Source organism: Ranitomeya imitator, chromosome 5 (assembly GCF_032444005.1).
Source record: "Ranitomeya imitator isolate aRanImi1 chromosome 5, aRanImi1.pri, whole genome shotgun sequence".
NCBI classification, from domain to species: Eukaryota; Metazoa; Chordata; class Amphibia; order Anura; family Dendrobatidae; genus Ranitomeya; species Ranitomeya imitator.
The window spans coordinates 450,481,495-450,495,841 of record NC_091286.1 but is presented as its reverse complement, the minus strand read 5'-3'; the positions used below and the strand labels follow the sequence as shown (position 1 = coordinate 450,495,841).

At 41.9% G+C, this 14,347-nt stretch overlaps 1 protein-coding gene across 2 annotated transcripts in view; it reads right to left on the bottom strand.

The window, feature by feature from the left end:
* Positions 1-749: 749 nt before the first annotated feature.
* The window catches only part of LOC138680808 (fetuin-B-like), a 95,094-nt gene continuing 81,496 nt past the window's right edge, over positions 750-14,347 (bottom strand). For both annotated transcript variants that reach the window (XM_069768058.1, XM_069768056.1), the window contains 4 exons: positions 10,615-10,775; positions 9,952-10,059; positions 5,282-5,371; positions 750-1,374 (listed from right to left, as the gene is read on the bottom strand). In XM_069768058.1, the coding sequence (XP_069624159.1) occupies positions 838-1,374; positions 5,282-5,371; positions 9,952-10,059; positions 10,615-10,775 (896 nt within the window). In that variant the 3' untranslated portion in view covers positions 750-837. The remainder of the gene's footprint in view (positions 1,375-5,281; positions 5,372-9,951; positions 10,060-10,614; positions 10,776-14,347) is intronic.

Below are 14,347 nucleotides of genomic sequence, written 5' to 3'. Positions count from 1 at the left end.
GGTGATGAAGCCGGCATTTATTCCTTCTCCCCAGCAGCGTTCGCTGGAGAGAAGGAATGAAAAATCAAGGTTTTTTTTGTTTGTGTTAAAAATATGCGCATATTCATCACTGTAATGAGTGGTACCACGTGACCGCTCACACAGGACAGGCTGCCGGCGCTGAGAGCATGCATCGCAGGAGCTGGGTGAGTATTTCTCGGCAAGCGGGCGGGCGCACAGGGGATGGGAGGCGGGAGGTGACCCCAAACTTTATTTTTAACACAAACAAAAAAAAAAAACCTTGATTTTTCATTCCTTCTCTCCAGCGAACGCTGCTGGGGAGAAGGAATGAATGCCGGCTTCAGCACCACATGCAGTGGGGACAGCGCTTACTGTAGCGCTGTCTCTCCTGCGGGCGGTACGTGCACACGGAGGAGAGTGCACCCTGTTCTCTGTGTGCGGGACGTATTGCGGTATGTGCTGCCGGAGAAAAGCGGACATGTCTCCGTGTTTTGCACACAGACACACGGTCTGTGAAAACACGGAGACATGTGCATAAACCCATTCATTTGAATGGGTCTACCTGTGTCAGTGTCTCCGGTACGTGAGAAAACTGTCACTACACGTACCGGAGACACTGACGTGTGAAAGAGGCATAAGGTTAATCCGTTTAGTCACACAATTTCAGAGTCATATGGTTTCCCTTTGGAATTAATACAATCAAAATGTTATTGAGCTTCATTTTAAACAAAACACAATCTATTTGAAACTTTGTTTTACATATTTATATTTTTTTTGACGGATGTTCTTCACAAAATAGGAATACAAGATTGTTATATTTCACATTTTAGATTATGTCTATTTTGGAAGTCGTGTTGGTTCTTGCGTTCCTTCTATACTGGGAACATTTTCAGTAACTGGAAGATTCTTGGCTGGACCAGGGCATTGATCTGATGTTGATGGAATTTCAGGGAATGGACGAATAAATGATTTTGATGGTTTTCCTTCCCATTTTCTGTCTGGTCTTAGTCCTTTACCTTTCTTTTCTTGTTCTACATGAGAAGCTGTAGTTGGTTTTTCATTTTCAGAAAGATATGTAATGGTGCCCAATGTTTTGGGTGGATGGAATGGAGGACCACGAGGTCTTTGTGGTTGGCTATGATGATGTTCATAATTGTGTAGATGTTCATGATCATGCTCATGACTTCCACTGTCATTGTTATGATCATGCTTATGCCAATGTCTATTACGATGCTTAGCATGGCCATGTCCTCGTTTGTGACCATGCTTTTTGCCTCTTCCTCTGTCACCATGCTTTCCATGATCTTTTTTGTCATTACTTGGTTGATCAGTGGGATGGCCTTCATTATGTTTCTGTTCTTCCACAACAGCTGCCTAAAAATAAAGACATTATTATTTTTAAGAAAAATTACTCTAATATGATGTGATATAAATTGTTGAAAGAAAACTGCACGGAATAAAATGTCACAGAAATACAGTGTAATTTTAAATATTAAAAGTGCATTGTGAACTTGTTTGATTTTATAACCACTATACTGAACAGTTTACAGGCACCTAGGCTCCGAATCATTAGGCATTGTACATCCCTTAGTGACAGGGCCAAATTTTTGAAATCTGACCAGTGTCCCTTTATGTGATAATAACTCTGGAACGCTTCAACAGATCCCAATGATTTTGAGACCGCTTTTTCGTGACATATTGTACCTTATGTTAATGGGAAATTTAGGTCAATATGTTTTGTGTTTATTTATAAAAAATATCAAAAATTTGACAAAAATGTAGAAAAATTTGTAATTTTCAAACTTTGAATGATTATCCTTTTAATCCAAGATAGTCATACCACACAAAAACTTTAATAAATAACATTTCCCTCATGTCGGCTTTACATCAGCACCATTTGTAAGATGTAATTTTATTTTGTTAGCCTTTTAGGAGGTTTAAAAATGTAGCAGTCATTTTTCATTTTTTCAAGGAAATTTACAAAACGTATTTTTTTTAAGGACCTATCCAGGTTTGAAGTGACTTTTGGGGTCCTTGATATTGGAAAACCTCCAAAAGTGATACCATTTTAAAATCAGCACCCCCTGACATATAGAAAACTGCTGTCAGGTAGTTTATTAATCCTTCAGATGATGTTAAGGCGTGAATGCAAAAGTGACATGACAGGAATGAAAAAAATGTATTTTTACTACTTATATGTCGCTGATTTCTGAACAGATCACTATAGCCCGGAGACTCTGCGGCTGCTATTTGGCTGTGAATTGCAATGGCAAATATCAGGACCACAGAATCATGATCTCAGGGTGCCGATGCGGATAAAGAGGGAGAAGCCACACCCTGTTAACCATTTTATATGATGTAGACACTATTGACGGCAGAATCTAAGGGGTTAAACAGATATGGACGGTGAAAACACTGATGTGGCTGATATAGCAAATTATCAGCTATTGTGTACAGCCGACAGCTGCTGGATAGTCACCTGTATGGGAATGCTATTCCCTTATATATCAGATCAGTTAAAAGACATATTGGCGGTCATTAAGGGGTTAATGAAGGGGCATAGTGGAGTAAAAGGAATCATCTTTATTCTCATTTGCACAAGGAAAGACTAGATGCAATGGGATGAAACTGAATGGGAGGAGACACAGGTTAGATATTAGAAAAAACTTTTTGACAGGGTGATCAATGAGTGGAACAGGCCGCCATGAGAGGTGTGGTGAGTTCTCCTTCAATGGAAGTCTTCAAACAGAGACTGGACAGACACCTGTCTGTGATGATTTAGTGAATCCTGCATTGAGCAGGGGGTTGGACCAGATGACCCAGGAGGTCCCTTCCAACTCTACCATTCTATGATTCTATTCTATGATTCTGTGAATAAGTCAGCCGAGCATTGCCATGCCCCATTTCAGGCCCAACACCTCCCATATTGGCATACGTGGGACAGACTGGTGTGAAAATGACATCTTGCGCAGAAAACTGGCACAAACACTTTGATGTATGGGCATTTGGTGCTTTTATAGTATATTTTGGTCTAGTAAACCAACACCTCACTACATTTCTAATCAGGATAAGACACAGAAAGTGATGCTAATACTACTGATAACAAAATTAGCATTAAAATATAATAATAATAATAATAATAATTTTTATTTATATAGCGCCAACATATTCCGCAGCGCTTTACAAATTATAGACGGGAATTGTACAGACAATAGACATTACAGCATAACAGAAATATAGTTCAATACAGATACCAGGAGGAGTGAGGGCCCTGCTCGCAAGCTTACAAACTATGGGGAAAAGGGGAGACACGAGAGGTGGATGATAACAATTGCTTTAGTTATTCGGACCAGCCATAGTGTAAGGCTCGGGTGTTCATGTAAAGCTGCATGAACCAGTTATCTGCCTAAGTATGTAGCAGTACAGACACAGAGGGCTAATACTGCATAAAGTGTATGAGAACATGATGCGAGGAACCCTTTTTTTTTTTTTTTAATAAATAGGCCACACAGGGATCGTTAGGTTAATGCATTGAGGCGGTAGGCCAGTCTGAACAAATGAGTTTTTAGGGTACGCTTAAAACTGTGGGGATTGGGGATTAATCGTATTAACCTAGGTAGTGAATTCCAAAGAATCGGCGCAGCACGTGTAAAGTCTTGGAGACGGGAGTGGGAGGTTCTGATTATTGAGGATGCTAACCTGAGGTCATTAGCGGAGTGGAGGGCACGGGTAGGGTGGTAGACTGATACCAGGGAGGAGATGTAGGGTGGTGCTGAGCCATGGAGTGCTTTGTGGATAAGGGTAGTTGTTGTGAATTCTGTGGCTGAGTTCACTTCTGTGGTCACAAGTGGTATTGCAGTCTCTGGGCTTCCTCCCTCAGGTGTTTTGGTGAGCTCGTTGGCTGCCTTGCTATTTAGCTCCACCTGAGTCTGTCTTCCTTGCTCCTTGTCAATGTTCCAGTGTTGGATCTGAGCTACTGCATCTTTCCTTGGGCCTGCTGCTCTGCTAGATAAGTGCTTCTAGTTTGTTTTCTGTTTTTTCTGTCCAGCTTGCTATTAACTTTTGCTGGAAGCTCTGAGAAGCAAAGGGGTGCACCGCCGTGCTGTTAGTTCGGCACGGTGGGTCTTTTTGCCCCTTTGCGTGGTTTTCGTTTTAGGGTTTTTTGTAGACTGCATAGTTCTCTTTGCTATCCTCGCTCTGTCTAGAATATCGGGCCTCACTTTGCTGAATCTATTTCATTCCTACGTTTGTCTTTTCATCTTGCTAACAGTCATTATATGTGGGGGGCTGCCTATTCCTTTGGGGTATTTCTCTGAGGTAAGTCAGGCTTGTATTTCTATCTTCAGGCTAGTCAGCTCCTCAGGCAGTGCCGAGTTGCATAGGTAGTTATAGGCGCAATCCACTGCTGCTTATAGTTGTGTGAGGATAGATCAGGTACTGCAGTCTACAGAGATTCCACGTCTCAGAGCTCGTCCTATTGTTTTTGGTTATTGCCAGATCTCTGTATGTGCGCTGATTACTGCACGCTGTGTTGCCTGATTGCCAGCCATAACAGGTAGTAGTTTTGTACTGGATTCTGGAGTGGATGGGTAGCCAGTGTAATGACTGGCACAGGGTAGAGGCATCGGTGTAACGGTTGGTGAGGAATATAATCCTGGCTGCAGCATTCAGGACAGATTGGAGCGGGGAGAGTTTTGCAAGAGGGAGGCCGATTAGTAGAGAGTTACAATAGTCCAGACGAGAATGAATAAGTGAAACAGTAAGAGTTTTTGCAGAGTCGAAAGTAAGAAAAGGGCGAATTCTAGAAATGTTTTTGAGATGCAGGTAAGAAGAGCGAACCAGTGATCGGATGTGGGGGGTGAATGAAAGGTCAGAATCAAGGATGACCCCAAGGCAGCGGGCATGTTGCTTTGGAGTAATGGTGGAACCGCACACGGAGATGGCAATGTCAGGCAAAGGTAGGTTAGTAGAGGGAGAGAACACGAGGAGTTCAGTTTTTGACAGGTTTAGTTTCAGATAGAGGGAGGACATGATGTTAGAGACAGCGGTAAGACAATCACTGGTGTTTAATAAAAAGGTCGGTGAAATATCATCTCAGTTACTAGAGGCTTTCATATAGATGAAGATTAAGCAACAGTTATACTATTTTGAAATGACTCTTCATGTTAGAAAAAACAAAAGTGAATCTTTTTTACTATTTAATGGGCAGCATGAACTGACAATCGCATTGTGAGTAACATATAATCAGGATTTTACTCATATTATAATATTATCGTCATACCTCTGGTTCAAATATTTTACACTTGACATTGTTCACATTATTTTGGCCTGGTATGCTCCGAACAGCCATACCCTTACAGTAGCCAGAATGCTGGTGAAAATAGAAATACAATAAATTAATTAAATCTAGCATTTAACATAACAGATTATTGGCAGTAAAATAATAATTTTAGCAGCTACAGAACTTACTCAGTTTTCCTGGAGATCTAAAAACATTATATGGAATCAATTGAAATCAAAAGAAGAAGTTAGCAGCTTCAGTTCCTCTGCGTTCCTTCAGATTTGGGGTATATTGACATATGTCCCCTATTCCCTAATAAAGCAATTAAAGAGGCATTTTCCAGAGCAAACCATTAATGTGCTATGACAATCTATCTAAACAATGCATTATTTTTCTATGCTATTGGATGGGATAATATATCACTTGTGACCCTCATGAGGCCAAGGCAGTCCGTATGAGGCAAGAGTGACTGGCTGCAGTGGTCACATGTGCTTTAGTGATGATATTGCCTCTGTAGGTGGTCAACAAAGACTGATGGCAGCGACAATGAGCTGGAACTGCGTCAGTGGTCGGTTACGGCTCCTTTCACCCATCAGTTTTTTGTCGTCAGGTAGAATCCGGTGAATTTTGAAAAAAAAAAAAAACGGATCCGTTGGAAATTGTGAAAAACTGATGCGACGGATTCGTTTTTTCACCAGATCCGAGTTTCTTGATCTGCCGGCTATTTTGGGTTCTGGGGAGGAGAGGAGAGGAGAGAGAGAAGAGAGAAAGGGAGAGAGAGACTCCAGAATGGAAAATGCATGATTTGTTTAAAAAAATGGAATCCGTCACCGGATTCCACCATTTGAGCCCACGTTTCACCCGTTTTTTGCCAGATCTGTCGCTGTCCATTTTTTCGAAGGACAGAAAAAACAGATTTTCGACGGATCCGGCAAAAAACAGATGAAAGCCAGCCATTGCCAATACAAATCTATGAGAAAAAAAACATACGTTTTTTTCAAAATTCACCGGATTCTGCCTGACGACAAAAAACTGATGTGTGAAAGCAGCATTATAAAACTCTTGTTAGTATTTTTAAAAGAAATTAGTCACCACTTTTTGCTACTCCATCTAAGGGCAACATAATGTAGGGACGAGACCCTGATTCCAATGGTGTCACTTCCTGAGCATCTTGTTATTTTGATAGAATCACTGTTTTATCTGCTGCAGCTCTAGTAATTCTCTGAATGTTGAGCTTTGTATAACCGTGCCCTACCACCGATTGGCAACTTGCTGCCTTAGTGCAAAGTACACAGAAAGCCGCCAATCAGTGGTGGGGGCGGGGTTATACAGAGCTCATTACTATACTTGACTATTTGTCAACAGGTTCTCTACTTATAATCTCCTGTTAATAAAACATTGATTTTATTCAAACTACATTTAGAAGCCCAGTAAGTGGGATGGCCTTCATTATGCTTCTGTGCTTTAAGGTCTTCCCTGTTGCATCAGATTAAGTGGGAAAAACTTGTGACAGATTCACTTTAAACTTTTTGTTTTTGTTTTTGTTATTTTTTTTTAACTCTCTGAAACCCCTCCACCCTAAACATGTCATTTTAGGTGACTGTTCAGTGTAAGCTGTTGCGCGTGTCTGTACGTGGGTTCGTGCGTGGTTCTAGCTCTAATTTTCAGTTGTCTCTGACATATATGATCTAATGGCTGGAGATTTATTTATCTAACTGCTATGATGTATCCCATACACAGTACACAGAGAGAAGGGAATTCATACATAAGCAATGGTAACTTAGAGGACATTATACAGCAATACTGAGCTGTGTGGCTGTGAATCTAGCACATAAGTGAAATAAATTTGCTTATAAGCTGCAATATGATCTGCCTGTGTCTCACTGTGCTTCATTGGGCTATGTAACCTGAAACTTCACTATCCTGGCAGTCTGTCTTGCTATGATAAAAACACTTGGAATAAAGCTGTTTTCAGAGGGGATGGTGAGTTCAGAAGACAGGGAGAGGGTAGAATTGACTCTTAAAGGGAATCTGTCAACAAGATTTCACACTCCAAACTATATGTGCATGTAGCTCTTTCAAAGACAAGTCCAGCAATACTTTTACATGGCCAGTTCATTCCTCCATTACTCAGAAATCTGCGTTTGAGTTTATATACAAATGAGACTGAAGAACTATTTGTAGATCTGAAGCCTTTGTCACCCTAAGGCTACTTTCACACTAGCGTCGTACGACGGACGTCGCAATGCGTCGTTTTGCAGAAAAAATGCATCCTGCAAAGTTGTCTGCAGGATGCATTTTTCTCCATAGGCTTGTATTAGCGACGCATTGCGACGCATTGCCACACGTTGCAACAGTCGTGCGACGGTTGCGTCGTGTTGTGGCGGACCGTCGGCACCAAAAAACGTTGCATGTAACATTTTTTGGTGCGTTGTGTCCGCCATTTCTGACCGCGCATGCGCGGCCAGAACTCCGCCCCCTCCTCCCCAGAGCTCAGAATGGGGCAGCGGATGCGTTGTAAAACTGCATCCACTGCCCCCGTTGTGCTGCGCTTTCACAGCATGCATTGGTACGTCGCCACAACGCATTGCGTCGTGTGTCGTACGATGCTAGTGTGAAAGTAGCCTAACTCCATTCCCCAATTTCTAAACTGCCTCCTCCTTGATTGACTGACAGTCTTTCTGCTGTGGGACTTCAGGCAAAGGAGCCATCAGTCCTATAGGAGGAGGCATGGCTGGGTATGGAGATAGAGCTGGACTTGGAGAGGCTTCAGATCTACAAATAGTTCTTAAGTCTCATTCGTATAGTTATTCAAATGCTGATTTCTCTGGTACTGCCATTTAAAGGTATTGTGGGACTTGTTTTTGAAAAAGTTACATGTACATGTAAATAATTTGTGGTGTGAGATCCTGTTAACTGATTCTTTTTAAATGGAGAAAGAAACATTTCCATGATAAGAAATATTACAAAGTTTCTTATATTCTTCTATACATTTGATTTATGCTAAGTTATTTACAGTAGAAGTGGAAGGCCTCACAAGTGATAATTAGAAAAAAACTGAAATTACCGTATGTACTTGAATATAAGCCGAGACCCCTAATTTTGCCACAAAAAACTGGGAAAACTTATTGACTTGAGTATAAGCCTAGGGTGGGAAATGTAGCAGCTACTGGTAAATTTCAAAAATAAAAATAGATACCAATAAAAGCAAAATTAATTGAGACATCAGTAGGTTAAATGTTTTTGAATATCCATATTGAATCAGGAGCCCCATAAGATGCTCCATACAAAATACGCCCCATATAATGCTCCATAAAGTTCATGATGGTCCCATAAGATGCTCCATACAAAAAATATGCCCCATATAATGCTGCATAAAGGTTAATAATGGCCCCATAAGATGCTCCATATTAAAATATGCCCCATATAGTGCTGCATAAAAGCTTAATGATGCCCCATAAGATGCTCCATAGAAAAATATGCCCTATATAATGCTGCACAAAGGTTGATGGCCCCACAAGATGCTCGATAGAGTATAATACTCCATAAAGTTTGATGGCCCCATAAGATGCTCCATAAAAAAATATGCCCCATATAATGCTGCACAAAGGTTGATGGCCCCATAAGATGCTCCATAGAATATAATGCTCCATAAAGGTTGATGGCCCCATAAGATGCTCCATAGAATATGCCGCATATGCTGCACAAAGGTTGATGGCCCCATAAGATGCTCCATAGAATATAATGCTCCATAAAGGTTGATGGCCCCATATGCTGCTGCTGCGATAAAAAAAAAAAAAAAAAGACATACTCACCTCTCATCGCTGGGGGAGAGGTGCTGGTGTCCTGAGCAGGCAGGACACCAGCGTGCTATGGGGGCCAGGTGCTGTATTAGCTGCTGGCTCAGGCCACCGGCACTTGCGATATTCACCTGTCCCTGTTCCACTGCCACGCACCGTTGTGTCTTCCGGGTCTCTGCAGTGACTGTTCAGGCAGAGGGCATGCACTAAACATGCCATCGCACCCTCTGACCTGAACGTAACAGCCAGAGGATGCGAAAGACAGAGCCCGGTGGTGGAACGGGGACAGGTGAATATCGCATGGCTCACCCTCCCCTGTCATACTTACCCCATCCTGGTGTGGTCTCTTCTTCTCAGATGGTCTCGGGGCCGGCAGCTCTTCCTGTATTCAGTGGTCACGTGGTACCGCTCATTAAAGTAATGAATATGCGCGCCACGCCTATGGGAGTGGAGTCGCGTCCATATTCATTACTTTAATGAGCGGTACCACGTGAACGCTGAACACAGAAAGAGCTGCCGGCGCCAGAGACCATCTCAGAAGCAGGGAAGTGCAGAGACCGTGTCAGGAGGGGGTGAGAATGATGTGACAGCCGTCACTCCTGCCGCGCCCCTTCCCCCGCCAACCCTGTGGGACAATGACTCAAGTTTAAGCCTACAGGGGCACTTTCAGCCTAAAAATGGGCTGCAAATCTCACTTATACTCGAGTATATATGGTAATACCATTAGTCTCCTGATAATAATAATAATAATCTTTATTTTTATATAGCGCTAACATATTACGCAGCACTTTACAGTTTGCACACATCATCATCACTGTCCCCGTTGGGGCTCACAATCTAAATTCCCTATCAGTATGTCTTTCTACTTACAGCAAATTCACAGTCCAGTGGATCACACAGGGAGAAATCTTCAGCTGATTTGTTACAGATAGACTCATGAATCATAAATTCCACATGGTAAGCTGTTCCTGCAACCACCTAGGAAAATGAGTACATATCGTTAGTTAAAGGTGGGTTACACCAGTGAAGTGTGACTGTAACTAGCACAATGTTTAGAACATTGCAAAACCTCATTTTAATACATGAAAATTTGTGGCTTTTTGAAGTTCCAAAAATGCATCTTTAGTTCTACCACAAAGATAGAGAATAAGATCTTATTTATTGAATATAGAATTCAAATATGTCTGGATCCAATGCATTTCCAGCCACTTACCTGCTCTAAACCATAGCCATGATTTGCTTATTTCTAGGAGAGAAAAGTAGTAAGAAGCTCTTTTTTAATGACTAAAAAGGCAAATGGCATCAATAATTCAGTATGTGATGTAAAGTATATGTTGGAGGAAATTGGACAGCTCTGATTGACATTTGAAATATTCCAGCATTTACAGGGTTGTCTTATATTGCCTGTATGTTTATTGGCGACTTCACAAATGTAGATGATAACAGAATGCACAATGTTTGTGCACCTTAAAAGTGATATATTTGCATTTGCAATAAATTATGAATAATTGGCTGCTTTTGTTTTATCTTTACCTGTCGAGCTCCTTTTGTGATGTTTCCAAGAACAAAGTATTTGTTGTAGTCACTTTCCTTGTTAAACTTCTCCAAACTCTCCTCTGCAACCTTTTGAATATTACTGTCATCCAGTGGTATAGAAAAATGGCAACCAGCACAACTCAATCCATCTCGAGCGGCTGAAATATGGAACAAATAAAATTCCTTACAATTATTTTCATGATTTCAGTCGGTTATTGTTTTTAAGACTATTTAACATCCAATGATGTTAATGAGCCTGCACTTTTTCCAGCACATGACAGCTGAACTGAACAGCTGACATGTGCCTGGAACAATCAAATAAAAAGGCAGCACTCTTTAGCGCTATAGCTTGCAAACATGAAATATGAAAATTGAATTGCATTATTGAATTGCATTATCACACTTGAAATATAAAAAACTGAGAAAGCTTAGTCTGAGAGAGGATTCACAAGTTCCCATACAGATGAAGACTTTATTCTAAGAGAGGATTGGCAGTGTTAGAACTTGGAAAAGAGAAACGCCTTAGCGTGGCTTCCATGTATACATGAATTGGCCAATTTACGCGCTAAGCTTTATCAATTTTTCATATTTCTAGTGCGGTAATGCAATTCAATTTTCATGCTTCATGTTTGCAAGCTATGGCGGTACAGAGTAATGCCTTATTTATTTGATTGTATATGAGTTGGTGACTCTAGGCAAGCACCTGTTCAGACCAAGTCTATGTCTGGATGTGACGGTCAGTTTTTTGAAATTTGTATTCATGTGCCTGGAACAGCCGCGGGTGGAATCGCGATTCACCTGCGGCTGTTAACATGTTATATGCTGCTGTCAAACGCTGACAGCAGCATTTAACATGCATGTGTAGGAAGTGCGTCATTACCTCCTCCAATCGGCACCCATGTCACATGACCGCGGGTCGCCGATCGGTTGGCATGACACCCCGGGGTCAGCAGGAGACCCCTGTGGTTGCCATTGCTGGATCACTATGAGTGCCCCCTGGTGGTCGGCGCTCATAGCAAGTGAGCATATCTGCTACATAGAGCAGGACTGCAGCCCTGCTCTATGTAGCAGAGGCGATCGGGCAAGTGCAGCTTCTAGCCTCCCATGGAGACTATTGAAGCAAGTAAAAAGTAAAAAAAATGTTTTTAAAAATATTAAAAAAAAAAATATGTAAAAGTTGAAATCACCTTCCTTTCACCCCATTAAAAAAACAATAAAAAAATCAAATATGCGCATATTTGGTATCGATGCATTCAGAATCACCCAATCTATCAATACAAAAAAGGATTAATCCAATCAGTAAACGAGTAAGTAAGCGAGAAAAAAAATGAAAAAGCCAGAATTACTTTTTTTGGTCACTGCAACATTGCAATAAAGTGCAATAAAGGGTGATTAAAAGATTGCATACACTCTAAAGTGGTATCAATAAAAACATCAGATCGGTGCACAAAAAATAAGCCCTCACCCAGTTCCAAGATCCTTAAAAATGGAGACTCTATGGGTCTCGGAAAATGGCAACTTTTTTTTTTACAAACTTTGTAATTCTTTTTCACCACTTAGATAAGTAATAACCTAGACATGTTTGATGTCTAGGAACTCTTAATGACCTGGAGAATCATAATATCAGGTCAGTTTTAGCATTTAGTGAACCTAGCAAAAAAGCCAAACAAAAAACAAGTGTGGGATTGCACTTTTTTGCAATTTCACTGCATTGGAATCTTTTTTCCCATTTTCTATTACATGACATGGTAAAACAAATGTCGTTCTTCAAAAGTACAACTTATCCTGCAAAAAACAAGCCCTTACATGGCCATTTTGACCAAAAAATAAAAAAGTTATGGCACTGGGAAGAAAGGGAGCAAAAAATGAAAATGCAAAACCAAAAATACCCCTGGTCGTTAAAGGGTTAAAGGAGTTATGCCCCTATAAAGAATACATTTAACCAAGCATAAAAAGTGGAAACAAATGGTTTTGTAATTTACAATTATTAAAAATTATGTTCCATTCAAAAACGAACAAACTTTTATCTTCTGAAGTATGCTCCCTAGCGCCCCCTGGTGTTATTCCGTCTACAAGCTTCTTTATCTGTCCTTGAACCCCCACCCCCCCCCGAAATCCCCTCCCCCAGTGTACACACAACCTATGCTCCCTGAGCTCATCTCATGGTCTGACAGCGAGCATGTTACTGTAGAAACACAGAAGCATATCAGTGATTCCCTCCACCTCATCCACCCACTCACAGGTCTGACAGCTTCACAGAACTGTGCGAGCTCGGAAGCTCCTGTCTGCAATTGCACAGGGCTGTGAAGCAGAACGATCTCACCCAGAGGTCAGACCCAGGGGCGGACTGGGCCGGGTGGCAGGCATGCATATGCCCCCCGGGCCGGTGCGTAAACAGCTGCACAGGGCCGCTGGAGGACTGGCAGCGATCTTAATACATAGCGTGCCGAATCTCTCCAGCCGGCCCTTTAAAACTTAGCCAGGTCCTGTGTGCGAGCGTTGCCCGCGCTGATAAGTGTCATGGCGGCCCACGCTAGTGCGCGAGCACGGCCGCGGTCATATTTCCTGGCCTGTGCTGCGCATGCTCGTCTGCTGCCTGTGCCATTACGGGCAAACAGGAGACCACGCACGCACATGGAGTTATTTGAAAAGGCCGGCGCGGACGCGCATAGGGCGCCTCCACCTGACTGTGTCTGACGCTGGCCGGCCTGCACCAGCGTCAGAGAAGACTGCTCACCCATGCCTCTGATCCTCTTCACCGCTGACGCTGGACAGGAGGACCCGACCCACCTCAGCTCTTCATCCTCCCGACCTCCCCCCAATCTCAGGGACCTGGGTGAGTCCCAAGATTATTTTTTTAATGTATATACAGCAGTTGCACATATATAATTTGTATAGACTGCTATATATACATTATTTAGGTGATACTGCTGTGTATAATCACTATACCACTATAATGTATGTATAGCAGTCTATATCTTATATAGGTGACACTGCTACTGATGCGAATATACCTTATATACAGTTAGGGCCAGAAATATTTGGACAGTGACACAATTTTCGCGAGTTGGGCTCTGCATGCCACCACATTGGATTTGAAATGAAACCTCTACAACAGAATTCAAGTGCAGATTGTAACGTTTAATTTGAAGGGTTGAACAAAAATATCTGATAGAAAATGTAGGAATTGTACACATTTCTTTACAAACACTCCACATTTTAGGAGGTCAAAAGTAATTGGACAAATAAACATAACCCAAACAAAATATTTTTATTTTCAATATTTTGTTGCAAATCCTTTGGAGGCAATCACTGCCTTAAGTCTGGAACCCATGGACATCACCAAACGCTGGGTTTCCTCCTTCTTAATGCTTTGCCAGGCCTTTACAGCCGCAGCCTTCAGGTCTTGCTTGTTTGTGGGTCTTTCCGTCTTAAGTCTGGATTTGAGCAAGTGAAATGCATGCTCAATTGGGTTTAGATCTGGAGATTGACTTGGCCATTGCAGAATGTTCCACTTTTTGGCACTCATGAACTCCTAGGTAGCTTTGGCTGTATGCTTGGGGTCATTGTCCATCTGTACTATGAAGCGCCGTCCAATCAACTTTGCAGCATTTGGCTGAATCTGGGCTGAAAGTATATCCCGGTACACTTCAGAATTCATCCCGCTACTCTTGTCTGCTCTTATGTCATCAATAAACACAAGTGACCCAGTGCCATTGAAAGCCATGCA